Raw genomic sequence first — 21,589 nt, forward strand, 5'->3', positions numbered from 1 at the left:
TGAGTAGATACGTACATGCATACGCACAACCACAGATGCACGAGAGCACACGTACGCACACAGACTTGAGCCTCCATGCAGACGCCACCCGTCACCCACCCATACAGGGCGGGTCCCCCACAGCCTCCACACAGACGCCGCCCGTCACCCACCTATACAGGGCAGGGTCCCTCCTGAGCGCGTCCATGCTGACGTGCTGCTCCATCAGACTGTACAGGAGGATCGGCAGGGACGTGAAGCTGATGTTGTACAGCGTCAGATATGCAGTGTCGTACAAAGTCTGGAGAAAGAGGAAAATAACACCTCACTGCATTTTTACAAACTTTTTGACAATTTGATTTCAATAAATCCATTGCAGTATGGTAAGAACCACAAACGTGCACAGAACACATCTAAAATGCATACGGAGCCATCTTTCCAGATACAGAAGGGCCAGGATGACTTTTAAAGCTTCATGTTGGAAACTTGGATTAAAAATCAGTCTTTTGAGCTTTGATTATTCTTGCCCTGGGCACTTCCACTGACAAGAGGTGGCCACGTGCCTTTATACAGACTGACACCAGGATGACCTGGTGGCCCTGAGGACCCCTAGTTTAGGCTGTTCCTTACAGTTAGGGTCAGAAAGCCCAGCACAGCCCTGTCTGGGCCTGGGAAAGGCAGGTCTTGGCCACATGGTTCCCTGGTGGGCATCTCAGACACATCACACCAGAGAACATGGAGCCTGCACCACACCTGGCTCTCCACCCCACCTAAGGGGACACCTCCCCACCTGTGGAACCTGCACCATGCCTGGACTTCCACCCCACCTAAGGGGACACCTCCCACCTGTGGAGCCTGCACCACGCCTGGACCTCCACCCCACCTAAGGGGACACCTCCCCACCTGTGGAACCTGCACCATGCCTGGACTTCCACCCCCCCTAAGGGGACACCTCCCCACCTGTGGAACCTGCACCATGCCTGGCCCTCCACCCCACCTAAGGGGACACCTCCCACCTGTGGAACCTGCACCATGCCTGGACTTCCACCCCACCTAAGGGGACACCTCCCACCTGTGGAGCCTGCACCATGCCTGGACCTCCACCCCACCTAAGGGGACACCTCCCACCTGTGGAACCTGCACCATGCCTGGACTTCCACCCCACCTAAGGGGACACCTCCCCACCTGTGGAACCTGCACCATGCCTGGACTTCCACCCCACCTAAGGGGACACCTCCCACCTGTGGAACCTGCACCACACCTGGCCCTCCACCCCACCTAAGGGGACACCTCCCACCTGTGGAACCTGCACCATGCCTGGACTTCCACCCCACCTAAGGGGACACCTCCCACCTGTGGAACCTGCACCATGCCTGGACTTCCACCCCACCTAAGGGGACACCTCCCCACCTGTGGAACCTGCACCATGCCTGGACTTCCACCCCACCTAAGGGGACACCTCCCCACCTGTGGAACCTGCACCATGCCTGGACTTCCACCCCACCTAAGGGGACACCTCCCACCTGTGGAGCCTGCACCACACCTGGCCCTCCACCCCACCTAAGGGGACACCTCCCACCTGTGGAACCTGCACCACGCCTGGACTTCCACCCCACCTAAGGGGACACCTCCCACCTGTGGAACCTGCACCATGCCTGGACTTCCACCCCACCTAAGGGGACACCTCCCACCTGTGGAACCTGCACCATGCCTGGACTTCCACCCCACCTAAGGGGACACCTCCCCACCTGTGGAACCTGCACCACGCCTGGACTTCCACCCCACCTAAGGGGACACCTCCCCACCTGTGGAACCTGCACCATGCCTGGACTTCCACCCCACCTAAGGGGACACCTCCCCACCTGTGGAACCTGCACCATGCCTGGACTTCCACCCCACCTAAGGGGACACCTCCCACCTGTGGAACCTGCACCATGCCTGGACTTCCACCCCACCTAAGGGGACACCTCCCCACCTGTGGAACCTGCACCACGCCTGGACTTCCACCCCACCTAAGGGGACACCTCCCCACCTGTGGAACCTGCACCATGCCTGGACTTCCACCCCACCTAAGGGGACACCTCCCCACCTGTGGAACCTGCACCATGCCTGGACTTCCACCCCACCTAAGGGGACACCTCCCACCTGTGGAGCCTGCACCATGCCTGGACTTCCACCCCACCTAAGGGGACACCTCCCACCTGTGGAGCCTGCACCACGCCTGGACCTCCACCCCACCTAAGGGGACACCTCCCCACCTGTGGAACCTGCACCACGCCTGGCCCTCCACCCCACCTAAGGGGACACCTCCCCACCTGTGGAGCCTGCACCACGCCTGGCCCTCCACCCCACCTAAGGGGACACCTCCCCACCTGTGGAACCTGCACCATGCCTGGACTTCCACCCCACCTAAGGGGACACCTCCCCACCTGTGGAGCCTGCACCACGCCTGGCCCTCCACCCCACCTAAGGGGACACCTCCCACCTGCGGAGGCCTCACTGTACAGCCTTCAAGCCCCCTCTGCCCAGAGTGGCCCCCATCGAGGCAGGGACACAGCTCAGACAGCTTCTGGTGTGAGGCACTGGGACTGACCTGCTGTGAGAACCCGCAGAAGAACTGGAATAAGAACTGCGGCAGAACAAAGCAGACGTTCTGAAAGAGAAGCCAGGCCATTAGTCCAGGGCACCACAGGGAGCCGCTTACTAGGGAATGAGCCAGCCCACTCCGCACGGTCTGCTTGCTGAGGAAGCATGACACAGTCTGGGGACGCTCCTCCCTGACTTCAGTGGCAACTACAATATGGAAGCATCTGAGCATGGCACTCTGAGGACGGACAGTGCAAAGGGGAACCTGTTAGCTGGGAGAGGAGCCAGGAGGGAAGGCAGGCATCAGAACACACGCAAGAGTTAAACCGCAGGGTAAATACGGCATTATGCAAAGAATTGTAAGTGAGAGTCCCTGCTGCAGGTATCTTAGAACTGAGAGGTTCTAGTTGGTTCTACACTCTAGTCTGTGAAAGTACTGGGCTTTCCTCTCACACCCCAGCTCATGTTCCAGGACCCCCGCGGTTGCCTGACACTGCTCATGGTACCACACCCTAAATACTCTGCCCTTCCTGTGACCACTAACTTAGAACAAAATTTAATTTATAAATTAAGCACAGAGAATAGTGACATAAAATGGAACCACTGTAACACAGTACAGAGTTTTGTGGATGTGGCTTCTCTCTCTCTCACAGTGTTCTTGCCCTTCTTCCTGTGATCTGTTGCCTTCATCACTGAGATGGCCCCTACATGGCTCACAGGTGGGGAGGGCAAAAAGTAAGGAGATGGGCCAAAGGGGGGAGTCACATCCTGGTGGGATGGAGAGAGATGGCCTGAGATTTCATCACACTTCTCAGAGCGGAGCACAATTTAAAACATATAAATTGTTGGGCGGCACCTGTGGCTCAGTCGGTAAGGCACCAGCCCCATATACCGAGGGTGGCGGGTTCAAACCCAGCTCCAGCTGAACTGCAACCAAAAAATAGCCGGGTGTTGTGGTGGGCGCCTATAGTCCCAGCTACTCGGGAGGCTGAGGCAAGAGAATCGCTTAAGCCCAGGAGTTGGAGGTTGCTGTGAGCTGTGTGATGCCACGGCACTGTACCGAGGGCCATAAAGTGAGACTCTGTCTCTACAAAAAACAAACAAACAAACAAAAACATATAAATTGTTTATTTCTGGAATTTTCTGCTTAGTATTTTTAGGCCTCGGTGACCCTGGCTAAGGTAAGGAGGGGTCCACTGTAACCAGAGTGACCCCTTCAGCTCTAACAGTGACTTCTGTTTCAGATAAGTGACCTGTGGTATCACGGAACTGGGAGACAGGGCCGCCCTACCTTGTAGAAGAAGTACTGCACCAGCTCAGATATCCTGATGTAGTAGAAGTGCCCGTGAACAAGCAGCATCTTCTTCAAATGCTTAAACTTGGGTACTGCATAGTCACTATTCCGGGCAGCCTGCCGGCCCTCCTTCCCAATGACCCCTGCAATTCGGAAGCAGAACGAGGACAGGTGACAACAGTGTTGTGAGCGTCCCCAGGTGTGACGACCAGGCCACGGGGTGTCCTACATGTGCTCCCTACATGCTCAGAAGCACCGGTGTTGGCTGCTGCCTGTGTGCCACGCAGAGCGGTGGCGGCTTACCTACGCCCACGTGGGCTTCCAGGATCATGCTGACGTCGTTTGCGCCGTCTCCAATTGCTAAAGTAATAGGGTGCTCTTTTGAAAGTTTGATTAATTTAACAATCTGTAAAAGAAGTAAATGCAGAATTTATCTTCTACGTCTCACTTGTGCACATGTCAACACAAACCAGGCAGAGAGGACAGAGGCACAGTCGGTGCAGGAGCAGACTGCTCAGTTAGCCTTCATTTACTTTTAGGTACCTTTTGTCCACAGAGGGTAAAACATTTCTTATTGAACACAAAACAAAATAAAGCAAAAGTAATTAAAATATCGTGAACTGAGAAGGCCAGGAAGTAAACCCGACGGCAGAGACACAAGGTACACGACGAGCTTTGGGTCGCTGCAGTTAATCCATCCTTGTGTTTAAATACACAGGGACAATTCTGTCGGGAGACATTGCTTGTCCAAGGCATTCCAAGTGATTTGGTACAAACATCTTTTTTTCGAAATAAGACACTCCTAATGCTATTTTAATCCTCACATTTGTCATATGTGCAAATCCAAACGTGATAATTTAACACAATCTATTTCCATGTTTTCAATTTCTTTGTAGTTTTTTATTTTCATTTACTAAGTGTGATGGTCCAAGATACAAGGTGAGGCGACAGGGGTGTGGGCGCTGCCTTCTCATCTCAGGAGGAGGGACTGAAACACAAAGCAGCTTGTGTAAAAATGTCTCAGACTCCAGCTGACGATGTGAAAATCCCATGGAGGGTCACCATGAGGCTCGCACAGAACTCAACACTTGGGAGGAGCAGGAAATAAGCCAGATGGAATATCTGTGAGTCCCTCGGTCCCAGCCTGCCAGTCTCTACTCCTGAACCACCCCAGGGATAGCGGGCGTCATGGTGTGCAGGCACACACGCATCCACAGGCCACCTCACTCTTGGTGTCTACAGTTTGCATGAGAGGCGCTTCCAGCAACCTCTGGGTCAGGCTGAAAAGTTACAGGTTTCTTTCATGAACAATATGAGCTAAATTGGCCTGTTTTACTTAAAATGTGGTATAACAACACTGGAACTGTTCCAGTTTTACTGAGGTCAGAAAAATACCCATGTTTACATATATTGCATAGTGCTTTTAAAAGTATTTAAAAAAATAGTTCAAGTTTGTATTTCCTGGGGAAACATGGCAGACTGAGAGGTCTGGAGTCTGACGGATGAGTCCTCAACTTCTCCTGCTGGCCTGCGGCCTCTGGACTCCTCATTCCTCCCCCAGGCTGTTCCATAGGCTGAAGCACTCTTATCTGCACTCAGCAGGTGCTCGACACACACTGGGTCCTTTCCCTCCCATCTCTAGCACAGAATTCTCACATATTATCTCACCCAAGCCACCAGGGCAGCCCTCCTGGCCTTGCCCCTGGAAAGCCGTAATCCCTGGCTGGGGCAGTGCCCACTAATTGCTGAGGCTGACCTAATAAGCACAGTTGGGCCTCATTTCAAATCCCTATCGCTTTGCCTCTAAGTTTAGAAAGGTGATTTTAAGAAATCAGTGGTTGTGAGACCTAAAAAGGGTTTCAGCATCCCATCACCAGCCCACCCACCACCCACCAGCTGGGGACGTGGGCAGGACCTGGGCCTTCTGCAGTGGTGCCATGCGGCAGCACAGCACGGCACTGCAGTTCCGGCAGACCTCCAGGAAGAGCTCCCGGTAGTTGGCGGAGCTACCATCTTCTCGGGGCTTCATGATCAGGGACAGCGCGGCCCCATCGATGATTAGCCCATAGTCCTGCAGGTCTGCTGAAAGCCTGTGAGGGAGTACAAGTCAGAAAGTCACTTGAAACTGAATGTACACATTTTGGAAGACTAGATGTTTTTGGGGTATATACAGATGCTACAAATACATGGGGTTAAGAAACTAGTGTTTTTATTGTATCAGTACCATCTTTACATCATTGGATGTAATACCTGTGACTACATCGCAACACTGTTTTAATGAGACATTCTTATTTAGCCTAGATAAAGCAAATGTTTCCCTCTCTTCGTGGATTCATGTGTAATTTCTAGCACTTCTGAACAACAGTGGAGTATTTATCTTACAGGCTAGAGGTCAGTCTTTCTTCCCAAACTTCTAGGACTTACTGGCTAACCTTGGCTTTCTTTCTTTTTTTTTTTTTTTTTGACAAAGTCTTACTTTGTCGCCCTCAGTAGAGTGCCATGGCATCAGTAGAGTGCCGTGGCATCATAGCGCACAGTTACCTCCAAATCTTGTGCTTAAGAAATTCTTTTGCCTCAGCCTCCTGAGTAGCTGACAGGTGCCCACCCCGATGCCTGGCTATTTTTTTGACAGGGTCTCACTTTTGCTCAGGCTGGTCTTGAACCTATGAGCTCAGGCAATCCACCTGTCTCAGCCTCCCAAGTGCTGGGATTACAGGCATGAGCCACTGTACCCGGCCCTGACCTTGCCTTTCATCTGCATGCTAACATCACCTTGCTTTTCTGCCCAGATAGCCTGAGTTAGAGAGAATGTAGTTGTAATTTCCCTTTACTGGGTTTCAAAATTATAAGGAATGCCTCTAATTCTGAAAAGGAATTCTGAAGATCAGGTGAAAGGGGATATATTTTTATGAATACTTTAAAATTTGCATACGCTTTTGCTTTGCCTACATTAGTGAAAATTTAAAATGTTTCAAATAAATTTCAATCTCAGATAATGACAATAATACCATCAAGGACCACACTGATAAAATGTATCTGAAGAAATGGCTCGATCTTCTTAGAAAATGACAACTAGGGCATGTGCTGCCTGGACAAACACCTGTGCATCACAAACATTCCCATCTCCCGTGTCAGAGGCTCTGCAGCAGTGCCACAGAGCCCCCAGGCAGAGAAGCTGAGAAGGATCCCATCCACACCATTTTATCATCAGCCGGTCACATGTGTCTTTTTGCAGCTGTTACCCAGCAGTCTGGAAGTGAATGTGTGCGCACGCGCGCACACACGCACACATATGTGCAAAAAGATGGGATGACTCTAAAGGAAAGACCTCCTGTCTCATTCCCAGTTTTAACTAAACCCACCACAGGCCTGGTATAAAGCCCAGGGGAGAACTGAATTCCCACCCTCCTGTAGAGGCGCCTACCCTGAGAAAGTGTCCCGGGTCAGGCTGCCGCTTCCACGCAGGACAGTCTTGCTGAGCTCGAAAAGCACATCGTGCAAACTCTGCTCCTCGATCTTCTTGGTGGTCAGCTCGAGAAGCTGCGTGCTCCTCCTGAAGAGCTTGCAGGCATAGCAGGTGGCCGCTGCCGTCTCCATTTTGTCCCCCGTGAGGACCCAGACCTTGATCCCAGCCTTCTGCAGGGCTTCGATGGTATCAGCAGCTTTCTCCTGGAGCCTGAGGACGGAAGGACAAAACACAAAGGAAACGGACAGCGACAGAGGCGCATCAAAATAAGGTATTTCAGAAACTTCGAAGCTGTTAAAATACTTGGGCCACTCAAATAAAAAACACCCTGATGCTCACGTACAGTCTTGCCACAGAGTGCCAGGCTTTTAAAGTTGGGAATTAACCTTTTTCAATGACACATGTCCTAGTGTCAGACAGGTAAATACAGACAAAATAGCTGAGAAGGACAGCAGCTGCTTTGTGTGATCTATGACAAGCATAGCAGGTCTCCGTGGAGCTGAGACTACCCCCTGGAGAGGAGTTTTAGGATCTGGACCAAGATGGTCAGAGACATTCATCACCTTTTGTTTTGGTATTAAAACTGTTCTGAGTTTGCCACTAAGCAACTGGAACCCAGGATCTTCTAAATAACACAGAACGCTGATGACATCACCAGTGACCAGCTTACATGCACCACGGCCTCAGCAAGCACAGGGCCACCTGTCACCCTCACCATAACCTTACAGGGTGAGGACTCTGCTGTCACTCCCACAGTACATATGGAAACCCCAAAGCTTCAGATATAATAAAATGTGTCCGAAGAAAAAGGGCTCTCCTCACACTGATGAGGCTGTGTCCTGCCCTTGGAAGGCCTGGTATCAAAGTCACATTTGCCTCACTGGTGGCCTGCCTTTTTTTAGAGTCCTTACTTTCAACAGGCATATGAAGTAGTGTGTCGTGTTTCCGTAAAGTACTGAACAGAAGGAACAGACTAAAATTCTAGTGTAACAATCTGGCTAGACTTTGTGGAAAGTCTCAATATCACACAATCATAGCACTCTAGAGATGAAAAATACCACCTCTAATTTTATAATCTTTATTCAAAAGGAAACTAAGGCCCAGAGAGGTCTGTAAATATGGGGGCTAGAGATTTTGGAGAAGTAATTTGTAATCAAGTATCATCACTTTGTAATGCCCCCTGTAGGCATTAACTCTCCAATTTTCCTTGTCCTCACCCAGCCCAGCCGTCTCTCCACGGCCTGGGGTCTGCCTGGCTGCTCTGTGGACAGCCCCCATCTGCAGCAGCCACTGCTCTGCCTCCACCCCTGCCTTCAGGGAGCAGTCTCTGCTATTCCCCTTGCAAAGACCATGCCCTGGGACATCCCTTTTCTCCTCAGTGAGAGTTGGTTGGCACCAAAACAGAGCTGGGCTCCAGTGCCTGCCAGAGACTTAGCCATCACCCTGCACACCCCACGTTGAGAGGTGGGCTTCTCATGTGGTGCTTTGAGCTCTTACTGCAAGGGAACATGACTTAAAAACTGAATGAAACATGGCTTGGGGCCCGTAGCTCAGTGGTTAGGGCGCCAGCCACATACACCAAGGCTAGCGGGTTTGAACCCAGCCCAGGCCTGCTAAACAACAGTGACAACTGCAACAAAAAAATAGCCGGGTATTGTGGTGGATGCCTTACTCCCAGCTACTTGGGAGGCTGAGGCAAGAGAATTGCTTAAGCCCAAGAGTTTCAGATTGCTGTGAGCTGTGATGCTATAGCACTCTACTGAGGGCAACAAAGTAAGACTCTGTCTCAAAAAAAAAAAAAAAAAAAAAAATTTTTTTAAAAAACTGAATGGAACACCAAATCAACCAAACCACAATTTCCTGCATTGCCCAACACTCCATTCAGACTGAGAACTCCGGAAAAATAGCAGAGCCTCCACCGCTGACCACCTCCGTAAGTGGACCTAAGTTTTCACAGGTCAGACATGCCCCACATGGACGATTAGGGCAGCAGGCCTAGTTCCTCATGCTGACCACCTCCATATGTTAGTCCATGGTGGTCAATTTACAGAGGTTCTGCTGTATTTGTTAAAGACTTTACGAAAATGGATAGTTAGAGGATTTAAGTTCGGGATAAAAATGGATCTTAAAGATGTTCACATTTTTAACCCCTTCCAAAAGATTAACTCTCAGTAAATTTCTAAAAGTTTGTTTTTAACTTAGAATATTTTTTTCTCTTCTCCCTCCCTTCAAAACAAATGGTAATCTATGTCTTCCTCTGCTCTCGAGGTGACAGAGCAGGCAATGATCACTTCTCAGCAGCTGAAGCCTCAGCACCCCCAGTCCTGGCTGTGGAAGGGACTAGATGCTCCTTCCCGACAGGTCTCTGAACATCGGTAATTAGCAATTAAGCCAGAAGTTTTTTTTACGAAGTTATACTTTATTAAGTCTCTTCATTAAGTGATGACAAACACATCAATTATGTGAAGTTCTAAAAGGTAACACCCATATCTAGAAAGTACTAGAAACAGAATTAGTTACTGATTTCGTTCTCAAGAATAATTTAAAAAGTCCCTCTATCTTGACCATCTGTAACATTGTACAAAAGGTGTTTTCCCTCTTTCTGGGAGAGCACGACTTCAGGCAGCTCGTTCTCACATGGTAAGACAATATCTAGGCATGACCTGCCATGATACGGGGGACAGACTAGCTTCTGCCTGAAGGATCAACTCCCACCTCAGAGGTTCTGTGCCTGGCTCTGGTGGCATCTGGCCCCCAGTGTTGGGGCCTGGGGGAGCTCCCCCTGAAGGGTTCCTGCCCTCCTCGTGGGAGTGAGTCAGTCCTCTGTGACCAAGAGAGCTGCTCTAGACAGGAGCCCAGCACCTGGCCCGTCCCCCTCCAGCCCCTTCACCTCGGGCAATGAGTGGAAGCAGCCCAAGGCCCTCACCAGATAGAGACGATGCCAGCAGCCTGCAGAACTGTGAGTCAGATAAACCTCCCTCCTTTGTGACTCCCCAGCCTGGGGTCTCCTTTCTGGAGGCACAAAAGGACTGACAGACGTGGACTGTACCCAGCACGTGGCACTGTCATTTGCTTCTGAAGATCAAGTGTCTGCACTTACCTGTCCTCAACTGCAGTGGCGCCAAGCAGAATAAGATCTTTCTCTATTTGCTCATAGGCTTCTGCTAATTTTTTTTCTCGATCCTGAAGAGCTACTTTGGCAGCCTGCAGCAGTTTGCAAATTCCTTCGTATTCTTCTGGGATGAGCCTTTTATAGGCCACGCACAGGGTCCGGAGCCCTTCCTGGAGAAACAAGGCAGAATGGACACAAAGCATCACTCCAGTTACTATTTTCAGTAATTTTCTCCAGACCCCCTTTATCTATTTAGAATGACAAAGCAAAGAATTACAACCCAAACAATCTGAATATAGATAATCATTATGGATCACAAAATCTCCAGACTAGTAAGCCTAGAAATAAATAACACAAATCACAGCCACCACACCAAGGAGAGACTTCGTTCCTCTATTCTGACAAGTGCAGAGTTACAGTCAGACTTTTCTTAGGATGATAACTTGCAATTTTATGGATAATATCAAGTGATATTTCTAAAGCAAACATACTTTGAGAGGGGATCTTTAAGGTATTTTGATCCTACTCAATTAAGGGACTCCCCCACCACTAGCTGACGGAATGAACACCCCGCTTGGCCCAGGGGATCCCCTACAGTGGAGGTGCCTCCGTGACTGAGAAGAGAGGTCAGAGGCCTCATCATGCCCACCCCCCATCCTCTGTGAGGCATTAACAAGCCTAAGGCCACACAAGACAAACCTGCAGGTCCTCAATTTACATAACAAGTATGTTCAGTGGCTTATCAGTCTCCAATTAATTAACAGACTTCCTTTTCTTAAACTTAAAAAATTCTGAGCCTTGGAGAGAGGGAGATGGGTGTGCTCCCACTCAGGGGGCACAATGTGAGGGTATACGGCACACCTCTTGGGTGTGGGACACAATTACAAGAGGCACTCTACCTACCAAATGCAAACACTGTAACCTAGTTGTTCGTACCCTTATTATTTACCTGAAAAAAAAAAAAAATTCCAAGACAAAAAAGCTTCGTTTCTTTCAGCAATTACAAATCAAAGAATCTATAAATCCACCTACAACCTATAAGCCCCCACTTTGAGATATCCCAACTTTTCGGGCCAAACCAATGTATTTCACGCGTTGATTTATGACGTTACCTGTAACCCTGCCTCCCCAAAATGTATAAAACCAAACTGTCACCCAGCCACAATGGGACCACGTGCTCAAGGCTTCCTGGGTGTGACTCCAGGTCATGGTTCTCAAATTTCACTCAGAATAAATCTCTTTAAATTATTTTATAGAGTTTGGCTTCTTTTCTATTAATAGGAGGAAGATGGTTAGGTTATTTATCAAAATCACTAGGCAAATAAGAATGTAAAATAGGAATTCAAGAAGCGCAAATTCTTTACTGCAATCGTGATTCTGATGTCATTCCCTGGAGAGCAGGTGCAGGAAGGAAATTAGTCCCCCAGAAGCTATGGAGCAGATACGTGGAGCATGCTGAAGACACAGATCTCTCGGTTCTTTCCAAAGTCACTCCAGGCAGGATGAACCAGGAGTTTTGTCACAGTTCACATCACAGGATCACAGTTTAACTGGTGATCTCAGCTGTCCCCTTCTGTTCTGTTTCTTCAGCCCCAGCTCTACTGATAATAGTGAAATAACTAAAATCCTCCTAAACAATCATTTTATTATTATTATTTTTCTTGAGACAGAGTCTCAAGCTGTCAACCTGGGTTGAGTGCCATAGAGTCACAGCTCACAGCAACCTCCAACTCTTGGGCTTAAGTGATTCTCTTGTCTCAGCCTTCCAAGTAGCTGGGACTACAGGCACCTGCCACAACACCCGCCTATTTTTTGGTTGTAGTTGTCATTGTTGTTTGGCGGGCCCTGGCTAGATTCGAACCTGCAAGCTCTGGTGTATGTGGCTGGCACCCTAGCCACGTGAGCTACAGGCCCTGAGCCTAAATGATCATTTTAAAACCTGAGGTAACACTGGAATTTAGAAAGGATTTTCCATTATATGTGTTGCAAACTCCCAGTAACTTTCAGGGAATATCCACGTGGTTCCTTACTTCTCCTGTCTGTCTGAAAGATGCCATCACTGCCAGCTTCAAAGCTCTTTGGTTTGGTCCTTGGGACTCTTGAAGGCCAGAGGCCCGAGGAGTTGATAAAGGAATGGGACAAGAGATGTGCTCTGCCTGGGTCTCCAGGAACATTCTGGAAATCCTTGCTCCCCAGCCCACACTCTGTCACCCGGTCAGAGATGAGCAGGCCAAAACACCACTGTCCTCAAGACTGAGCTCCCAAACTCAGGGAGCTGGGCTTGACCACTGTCCCCAACCCCTCCTCAACTTGGTGGCCCCCGGGGTTTTCCGGGCTGGTCACCTCCTTCCCCGGCTGCCGGCAACGTGTCTCACCTCCTCACAGAATCCCTAGCACACGGCAAAACCCAACAACTGCTGAAAAAACTGTGTAGCTGAAATCAGATCTCGTGTACCCATTGTCAAGCTGTAGACAAGAATGTGAACTATAAAATATAACAGACATAATGGCTTTAATCTCAAGCCAGAAAAATTACATGATAAGAAAATGGTTTCCCAAAAAAAAAAAAAAAAGAAATTGGGCGGTGCCTGTGGCTCAAGGGGTAGGGTGCCGGTCCTATATGCCGGAGGTGGTAGGTTCAAACCCAGCCCTGGCCAAAAACCGAAAAAAAAAAAAAAAAAAAAAGAAAATGGTTTCATGAGGGTAATTATCTGGAGTTGTTCTGGAATTTCATGTTGGTATGAATGGCGAGCACAAGCTATCAGAAACAAATGTGCTCTGGTTTTAAAAGTCCATAGGGGATTTCCTTTTGTGGAAACCCATAGAAACACTTTCTCCTATTCCTTCCAGTAAACACTACTACACTACTAAAACCTCAAGTGCTCGACATCAAACAATATATATTTTTTTTTTTGGTAGAGACAGAGTCTCACTTTATGGCCCTCGGTAGAGTGCCGTGGCGTCACACAGCTCACAGCAACCTCCAACTCCTGGGCTTAAGCGATTCTCCTGCCTCAGCCTCCCGAGTAGCTGGGACTACAGGCGCCCGCCACAACGCCCAGCTATTTTTTGGCTGCAGTTTGGCTGGGGCCGGGTTTGAACCCGCCACCCTCAGTATATGGGGCCGGCGCCCTACCGACTGAGCCACAGGTGCCGCCCTACATCAAACAATATTAACAAATGCATATCAACAAAATTATTTAGACAATATCCCTTACGAAATAGAGGCAAAAATCCTCAACTTTTAAAATACTAACAACTAACTCTAATAGTTTACTGAAAGGACTATACACCATGGCCAAGTGTCACCTGTCCCAGATATGCAAGCGGATTCCACATATGAAAATCAATCAATCTGACACGACATTATTAGAATGAAGGGAAAACCCCACCTGAGCATCTCAATTGATGCAGAAAGAGCCTCTGACAAAAATCCCAACACTGTTTTATGATAAAACCACCTAATAAACCGGAAAAGGAAGGAACATCCTTGATATGGCCACAACCATGTATAAAAACCCCACAGCTAAAATCACACTCAACAGGGAAAGACTGGGAGCTTCTGTGGTCAGGTGGCTTCTGCCACCTCTATTCAACACAGCATTAGCCAGAGTAATTAGGTATTAAAAAGGAAAAGAGGATGCAAACTGGAAAGGAGGCCTCTCTTAGGCCTTGCTATTTGCAGATGACACGATCCTGTATCCAGAAAGCCAGGAAGAGCACGCTCCTCCCACAAGCCATTAGCACTGAGTTTAGCAAAGACGTGTCTATGAAGTCAACACGGCTGCACACCACCACTAAACAACCTGAACAGGAAATTTAAAAATGTTCCTTTTGCAAGAGCATCAAAAAGAGTAAAACATGTAGAAACCAATTTCACCAAGGTGGAAAACTCGGAGTGAAAACCATAAAATATGGCCATAAGACCCTACAGAACACCGGAAACAAGGGAAAGACAGCCCGTGTTCACGTGTCAGAAGACTTGATTCTGTCAAGATAATGACGCCCCCAAAGTGGTCTATCTGTAGGGTTGGTGCAGCCCCTATCAAATCCCAGTGGTGTTTTCTGCAGGAATATAAAAACCTATCCTAAAATTCATATGGAATCTCACAGGACTCAGAATATTCCAAAAATCTTGTGAAAGAAAACAAAGTTTTTAAACATGTCCTGGTTTCAAAACTTTCACTAGAAAGTGACAGTAATCTAACAGCATGGCACTGCCAATTGCAGACACGGAAAACAGGATAGGATCGAAAGGCCAGAACTAAAGCTCCATGTATGTGGCCAAACGGCTTCCAGCAGGGAACCAGGACTGCTGGAGACAGAAAGAATCATCTCTTCACCACATGCTGCCGGGAAAACTGGATATTCACAGGCAAGAGATTAAAACTGGCCTCTTATAAAATATTCAAAAATTAGTTCAAAATGAATCAAACCCCTAAGCTTAAGAGATAAAATTATAAAACTCTATGAAAAAAAAAAAAAACATGGGGCAAATCTTTATAGTCTTGGGAGTTGCTGACAGTTTCATAAAGATGAAGCCAAAAGCACAGACAACAAAAGGAAAAATAAATTGGGCTTGAAATTAGGCCTGAAGGGTACAAAGGACCCCTCTGCACTCTTCTTCCCTTTGGAGACAGGGTCTCACTATCACCCAGGCTGAAGGGCTGTGGGTCAACACAGCTCACTGTAACCTCAAACTCCAGGGCTCAAGGATCTTCCTGCCTCAGCCTCCTGAGCAGCTGGGATTATAGGAGCCACCATCATGCTCAGCTAATTTCTTAATATTTGTAGAGATGAGGTCTTGCTCTTGCTCAGGCTGGTCTCGAACTCCTGGCTTTTTAAGCAATTCTCCTGCCTCAGCCTCCCAAAGTGCTGGGTGTGAACTGCCATACCTGGTCTTTTCTGCATTCTCTCTCTTGATAGCTATATTCACTTCTTGCAAATCTATAATTATTTCAAAATAAAATGCTGTAGGGCTCTGCAAACACCCAGCTCACTGCCTGGGCAGCTCCAGGGTGAGCACGGGAAGGGACATAGGTAGGCCTGACATACAGGTGGAGCTGAGGGTCAAGAGACCACCACCAGAATTCCCAGATAGGTGTTGGAAAGCCAGAGTTGATTGAGGCAGCACGTGGCCCCTGGGTGTCCAGCAGAGGACAGAGGAGCGAACATGTGTGCATAGCTGGCCAGAGGCTATTAGAGTAGGGAGGGGACGCTTACTGCCAGGGGCTCACAGGGCATTTAGCAGGCAGAGTGCTGGGGACCCGCTAGACACACCACAGAGGCACTGCCTAGAGGGAACTCAGCCGTATCCTAGGACAAAACCTAAGTCACCAGGCAAGCACCTGGCCAGAGGCACTGCACCCAGAGGCTGAGTCCTGCTCCAAAGGGGACCAGGCCCTCCACTGTAAAGACCCAGAGCTGGTGCGGTCAGCAGGGTAACAGACACCACAACTGTGCCTCCATGTCCAGGAGCAGAGGGAGGCCACAAAACCACAGAACAGGAAAGTCCCAATTCTGGGGATGCTACCTGAGAAAAGGTCAGTGAGCTTGAGACAAAGTCAAAGAAACATTTTGAGAAGAGAAACGTCTTCAGTAAGCTGTGGCATGACATCCGCAGTTGAAGACACAGGTAATTGCAATTGCTGAAAGGGAGGGTGAAAGCAAGAAGTGTTTGTAGATCAACTGCTTAAAAATTCCCAGACTTGACAAAGACCCATAGATCGAAGGTGCTCAAGATCCCCAAGCAAGAAGAACATAGGACCACTGAGCAGGGACGGACGTCATAGAAACTCTAAAAGGGAGATGGCTGCACAGAGCCCAGAAGCACTGTCCCTCCAGACGTACAGGCTGGATCCGCCTGTCAGCAAGCGGGTAACAGTCCAGAGGGCCCCCCAGGGGGGGAGGGGGGTGCACGAGCACACTGCGGTCCATCACCTAACAGTATAAGGAACCAAGCCACTGGGCCTGCACCAGCACAATGGGCCTCAGCACAGCTCTGCGCAGAGACGCCAGAGAATGGGCATGTGCTTCTGCTTTCAATAACGTAGGAGTCCAGGCTGGGCGCTCATCTGCTATGTGGCCAGCAAGGCTATGGCCTGTCGGGGCGGGGAGAGGGAAGGGCATCGAGGGGCAAGGACCATCTGGAGTGGGGGGTGCATTCCTCACCCTGACTGTGGCCGTGCCTTCCCACACGACGCACATCAGAACTTACCTATGTGTGTACAAACAGATTAACATGTGTCAGCTGTATCTCAATAAAGCTTTTTAAACAAGGAGACAGAATTTAAAATCACACAATCAACACCAGGCATGTTCCACTCCTTTAGTGCAGAGGCACTGAGGGTCTAGCAGGTGAGGAAGAGACTCAAGCTTCAGGCTATGACATAAACATCCTCTGTCAAGGACCGACCACATGGGACGCACGGCTGTCAGAGTGCCCAGCGACACAGCATGAGCTGGCTGTGGCAGTGCATGAGCTTGCTTCCAAGTGAACCGCAGACAGGCTGCTTCCTCGGGATGCGCCCTGACACGCCGTGTGCTAAAGCGTGTCATGTGCTGAGACACCACCCACTGTGGACGAGGGTGCGTCCTGCCGTCGCTGCTGGGCATCGCGCATCTTCCCGGCACAGAGAGGCCTGGCCTCTGCATGGGTGTCAGGGTGTCACCGTGCTCTGGATCCTGCCTAGGAAAGCTGACAGCTCCAGGCCAGTGCTGCCCTGGGGGTTCTTGTTGGTTCAACTGCAGGTGCTGTGACTGGCAGGTGTCACGAATTATAACAGGGACTTAGAGCTGAGGGAGGCGCACGCTGGCAAGTGCTCAAAGGAAGTGAAGCCTGTGCTGACCACTGTGAGCCCAGTCTCTGAAATAAGGGGCTCCGTCCACCAAAGAAAGTTTTTAAAAATTTTAATAGTTAAGTACTAATTCTGACTTTTAATGAATATCCACAGAAATTCTTAATGCTGTATCTGCAATAAAGGAATCAGAATTGAGCCCGGTCATGAGCACAAAACTTGATGGTGAACGGTGACTCTGTACGTGACAGCACGTTGAATGTTCACAGCTCTGTTCCAAGATTACCTTGGCTGGAACGTCTCTGGTCCAGGGCAATTCTTTGAACTCTTAATTGTGTGTTGTGCAGATACTTAGGGTCACTCCTTTTGGACCTCTGGGAGGGAGCCTGTCACCACCCAGGCAGACAGTTAGAGTAGGTTTAGAAGGGCTGACTGGCCAAGGTGAGGGCTGGTGGCCAGGTCAGAGCAGAAGGAAGGGGCAGCAGCCCTGAGGGGGGCAGCGGAAGGGCATCTGGGAACCAGAGTAGGGGGAGGGCTGGCCCCACACCCATGGCAATCCCGAGAGTGAAGGCTGGACTAGGGGATGCCTAGGGTTGCTGAAGGTGTTGCTCAAGTACGAAACCAACAGGTTCCAGAAGGCGATGTGAGATGAAACCAAGCAGGCGACGTTCCCAGGGAAACCCAAGTGCTAATCTACGTCTGAAGTGGATCACTACAAATCCTTTACAAAATGCACAAACATGCTTAGTATTCTGGTCCCCAAAACGTCAGCCAGCCATCCTGCCCAGCTGAGGACAGGCCTGGTCTGCAGAGAAGGCAGCCTGCACCCTGCATGGAGGGCCGGAGCCAAAGTCCACAGGGCTGTCCTGCTCTCTGAAGGTACTCACAGGGGACGCCACATGACGACGGCCAGGAGTACGTGCAGCATGGAGTCTTCCCTCCCACCCGCAGGAGCACTGGGTACCAGCGCCCTCTTACCACTGCATTGTGCTCCACCCGCGACCGGACTTGCTCCACTTTGCCTTCAATCACTCTGGGGAACACCGACGAGTCTGCTCCTTTGCAAAACAGGTAAATTTCTCCTAGAAAGCGACCCCCACCAAATAAAGATGGTTAATCACAATATGAAGACTGAATTATTTTTCAAAGTATTCCATTATTTAAAAACAAAAATCAGAGATACCAGACCATTTGAACCAGCTAACATGTTACAGTAAGAAAAAAATTAAACCTATGGATGACCCCAAAGCCTCACTGAAAACCTCACAGGAGAGTCAGGAGCCAGGGAGAGGAATGGGCTCCTGGGAGTTCTGCTCCTAACCCCATCTCCTCTCTGGTGAATAGAGGAGGAAGATACCCCAGGACAGAACATTCTGGAAGGCGCATATCAGATTTCCTGAGAAAAGCTGTCTGTCTTCATGCAGAACAAGACGTCTAGGTCACCTAGGCATCAACAGGGGCACAGGAAATGTCCTTCATGCTATTTTTTCTCACAGCTCCAGGGGTGTCCTGATTATTCTGAAAATGTTTGTGCTGCAAACCCAAGCTTCTCGCTTCTCCAGGTGGGGAGTCTCTCTTCCAGCTGAGTCATATGGCGAGGATGATGATGCCAGGCCCATAACACACATTCCAGTAGCCACAGGCCGCTTGTCCCCGAGCAAAGACTCTGCTGCCTGTGGAAGCCCATAGCGCCCTGCCAGGCAGCCTATTGGTCTGTGCCTTACAGAAATGCTGTCGTATTCCGTCTTGGCACCCACAGGGCTGGACTAGGGCCCTGCCAGGGCCGGAGCCACGTTCTGAGGAAGCACAAACACCCAGCTCTCTAATTGGGATGGAACCCTGAGCCTCACAGGAAGCACCTTTGGAGATCAAATCCAGAGGGCACCAGAAGCAGGTGGGTGACACCAGGCACAGCCACCCCCTGGGGAGACAGTCACATGGGCCGACAACTGGAGCAGGGACTGGGCCGTGGGTCAGGAGAGGCATCAGGCGTCCGCCCTGCTTTTTCCCAGATCCAAGAGTGCTAACTCCTGGGATCTACCCACAGAGAGATGGAGGGACCCAGACACAACTAATGCTCACAGAAGCCCATGACTGGGGTCAGTGCCAATTGGAACCAGGAATGGACAGGGCCAGTGACACTGGTGCTGCAGGAACAGGCAGAGCGGGAGCCTGTGGGCCCAGGGAGCTACGAGGACAACACCCAGGAGTCCTCAGGGTTCATGGCCCAGACCCTCCGGTGCTTACCGTGGAGAAGCAGATACCGGGATTGGCCGATAACTGCAGGACTCCCTGACCTCCATACATAGCCCAGCAGTGCTTGCGGGTTATCAGACACTCTTTGGCATAAGACTCGTAGTCTAGATGGTGCAGTGACCTGTGGTTGAACTACAACAAGGTTTTCCTAGGAAAACTACGTTTCATGGCTCAGGGTGCACGCGAATGGCTTAACCTTCCAGTTCCCTCACCCACTGGAAGACCCGGGACTCTGCGGCCTATAGACGTGCTCAGGCTAAGTCTTGAGATGCAGAAGCTCAAGAGATGGGGGCACTTCACCCACAGCAAGCGAGAGCAGTCTGGCACCTGCTGGTCTAGGTCCGGGGATGAGAGTTTGCTTCCTGACTCAGCCACACACAGGGGTCCGGTCTTCCCCATCTGGCATGGTCATGCCTGGGGCAACTGTGGAGCAGCAGCTGGTGGGCCATGCAGTCCGCACCGAGAAGGGCTCTGATGCCCTTTGGAGATTAGCAAAACCACAATTTGAGCCCCTGTGGCTGGCTTGGTTTTCTTCCTGTGCCCCCCCCCCCCCACACGGTTTGAGGAAATGGAAAGCCAAGCATGACAAGCAGAGGTCTCAGCAACAGCTGCCTCATGGCAGGAATAGGACAGCTGGCAACCACTCTGAGAGTGTGCAAAGTTAGCACTTCTTTTGGTGTCACCGGGTTGCTCACATGTCACTGTGAGCAGAGGGAACATTAGCACAGCATAGCATGTTCCACAGGCCAGGTCCCAGTCTCTCCCCCTACAGGGGTCTGATGCAGCCTGGTGGCTCAGGAGTCCAAGTCCTGCCTAAGATTCAGCTGCAGGGAACCACAGGTGTCCCATGGAGGCACATGCCACAGAGACAGGCAGTGGCAGCAGGTCTCTCTGAGGCACAGGGGGCGGGGCTGAGACCAGGCTCTGGATGGCTGCCCCCTTCCAGGTGAGACCTCCCCAGGGAGGACAAGCCCTTTAGTTAAATGCTCAGACTTCTCTTAGAATTAACTGAGGCCATGGCTGGTTTCTGAGGGCAGGGTATAGCCCCAGTGTCTCTTGGTTCCTCAGAGACACCCGAGGACATCCACACACGTGTCCTGGTGGAACATTCTACTTGCACAAATGCCTCAAGCCCCAACTATCAGTGTGACCCAGCTCCTTGTAAGCTTTCTGATGGGAATGGGAGTTATCTGGAAGATTCTAAAGTGTGGTCGTGATGTCCATACTGAGGTCTGGGTGTTTCTGGACTATGCAGAGGCCGTCTCTGAGAGTGAGTGACAGGAGCTGCTCTGCTCTGCTGTCCTGCCTGGACAGCATCTCCCTGCACAGCTTCACCACTCGGTGCTGAGTAACCCCACAGCAAGAAGACTAGTGAGGTAACCCCACGACAAGAAGACCAGTGAGGTAACCCCACTATTCAATGCTGTTATCCTGGCCGTTCAGATGGTGTAGACTCTGGTGCAGGCTGGAGTGGCCTCCTGCCACAGCACTTGGGAACTGTCTCCAGATGCTGCCCTGCAGGCCACCTGTCCAGCTGCCAAGGCCTCTCTCACGGGTGCTATGGGCACCACAGATGGTTGTAATGCCTCAGAGTTAGCGGAGTCTCCTGGTGCGGCCTGCTCTCTCCCCACTTTTGCTGATCTGACTCTGAGGGGTAACTGCTGGGCCCCGAGGAGTTGGCCTGTGGCACTTCCAGGGATGGACAGAGCCCAGTGAGACTCAAGACCAGCAGCTGGCAAAAGGCTCACATGCAGAGGCCACTGTGAAGTCACCAGAGCTGGCAGAGGGGTCTGACCCAGCAGTCCACACTGTTTACCCTCCCACCACAAAAGCAAAAACAGAGTTTGTTCTCCTCAGAAAAAGATGCTTTGTCACAGCAACCGGGCAGCCCACAAGCTCACACCATGTAGAATGTTATTATAGATACATTTGCAGGCTCACATTACCTTTTCTTAAAAACTGACTATTTAAAGACACATTATTTAGATGTTCATGGAGAAAAGCTGGGGGGCTTGTTACTGGGGTAAAACAAGCAGCTGTCAGCAGTGCTCTGACCCCGACTCAGCACAGACGCCCGGGACTCATTCCTATGCAGTTCT

At 50.3% G+C, this 21,589-nt stretch overlaps 1 protein-coding gene across 7 annotated transcripts in view; it reads right to left on the reverse strand.

Moving 5' to 3' along the window:
* ATP11A (ATPase phospholipid transporting 11A) overlaps nt 1-21,589 on the reverse strand; it is a 132,309-nt gene that overhangs the window by 18,488 nt on the left and 92,232 nt on the right. For all 7 annotated transcript variants that reach the window (XM_053563677.1, XM_053563679.1, XM_053563678.1 and 4 more), the window contains exons 17-24: nt 18,213-18,316; nt 10,426-10,607; nt 7,284-7,535; nt 5,775-5,949; nt 4,163-4,265; nt 3,857-4,002; nt 2,573-2,632; nt 153-280 (exon numbers count right to left, since the gene is read on the reverse strand). In XM_053563677.1, coding sequence (XP_053419652.1) covers nt 153-280; nt 2,573-2,632; nt 3,857-4,002; nt 4,163-4,265; nt 5,775-5,949; nt 7,284-7,535; nt 10,426-10,607; nt 18,213-18,316 — 1,150 coding nt within the window. The remainder of the gene's footprint in view (nt 1-152; nt 281-2,572; nt 2,633-3,856; nt 4,003-4,162; nt 4,266-5,774; nt 5,950-7,283; nt 7,536-10,425; nt 10,608-18,212; nt 18,317-21,589) is intronic.

This window comes from Nycticebus coucang, chromosome 15, assembly GCF_027406575.1.
Source record: "Nycticebus coucang isolate mNycCou1 chromosome 15, mNycCou1.pri, whole genome shotgun sequence".
In the NCBI taxonomy this organism is placed as follows: Eukaryota; Metazoa; Chordata; class Mammalia; order Primates; family Lorisidae; genus Nycticebus; species Nycticebus coucang.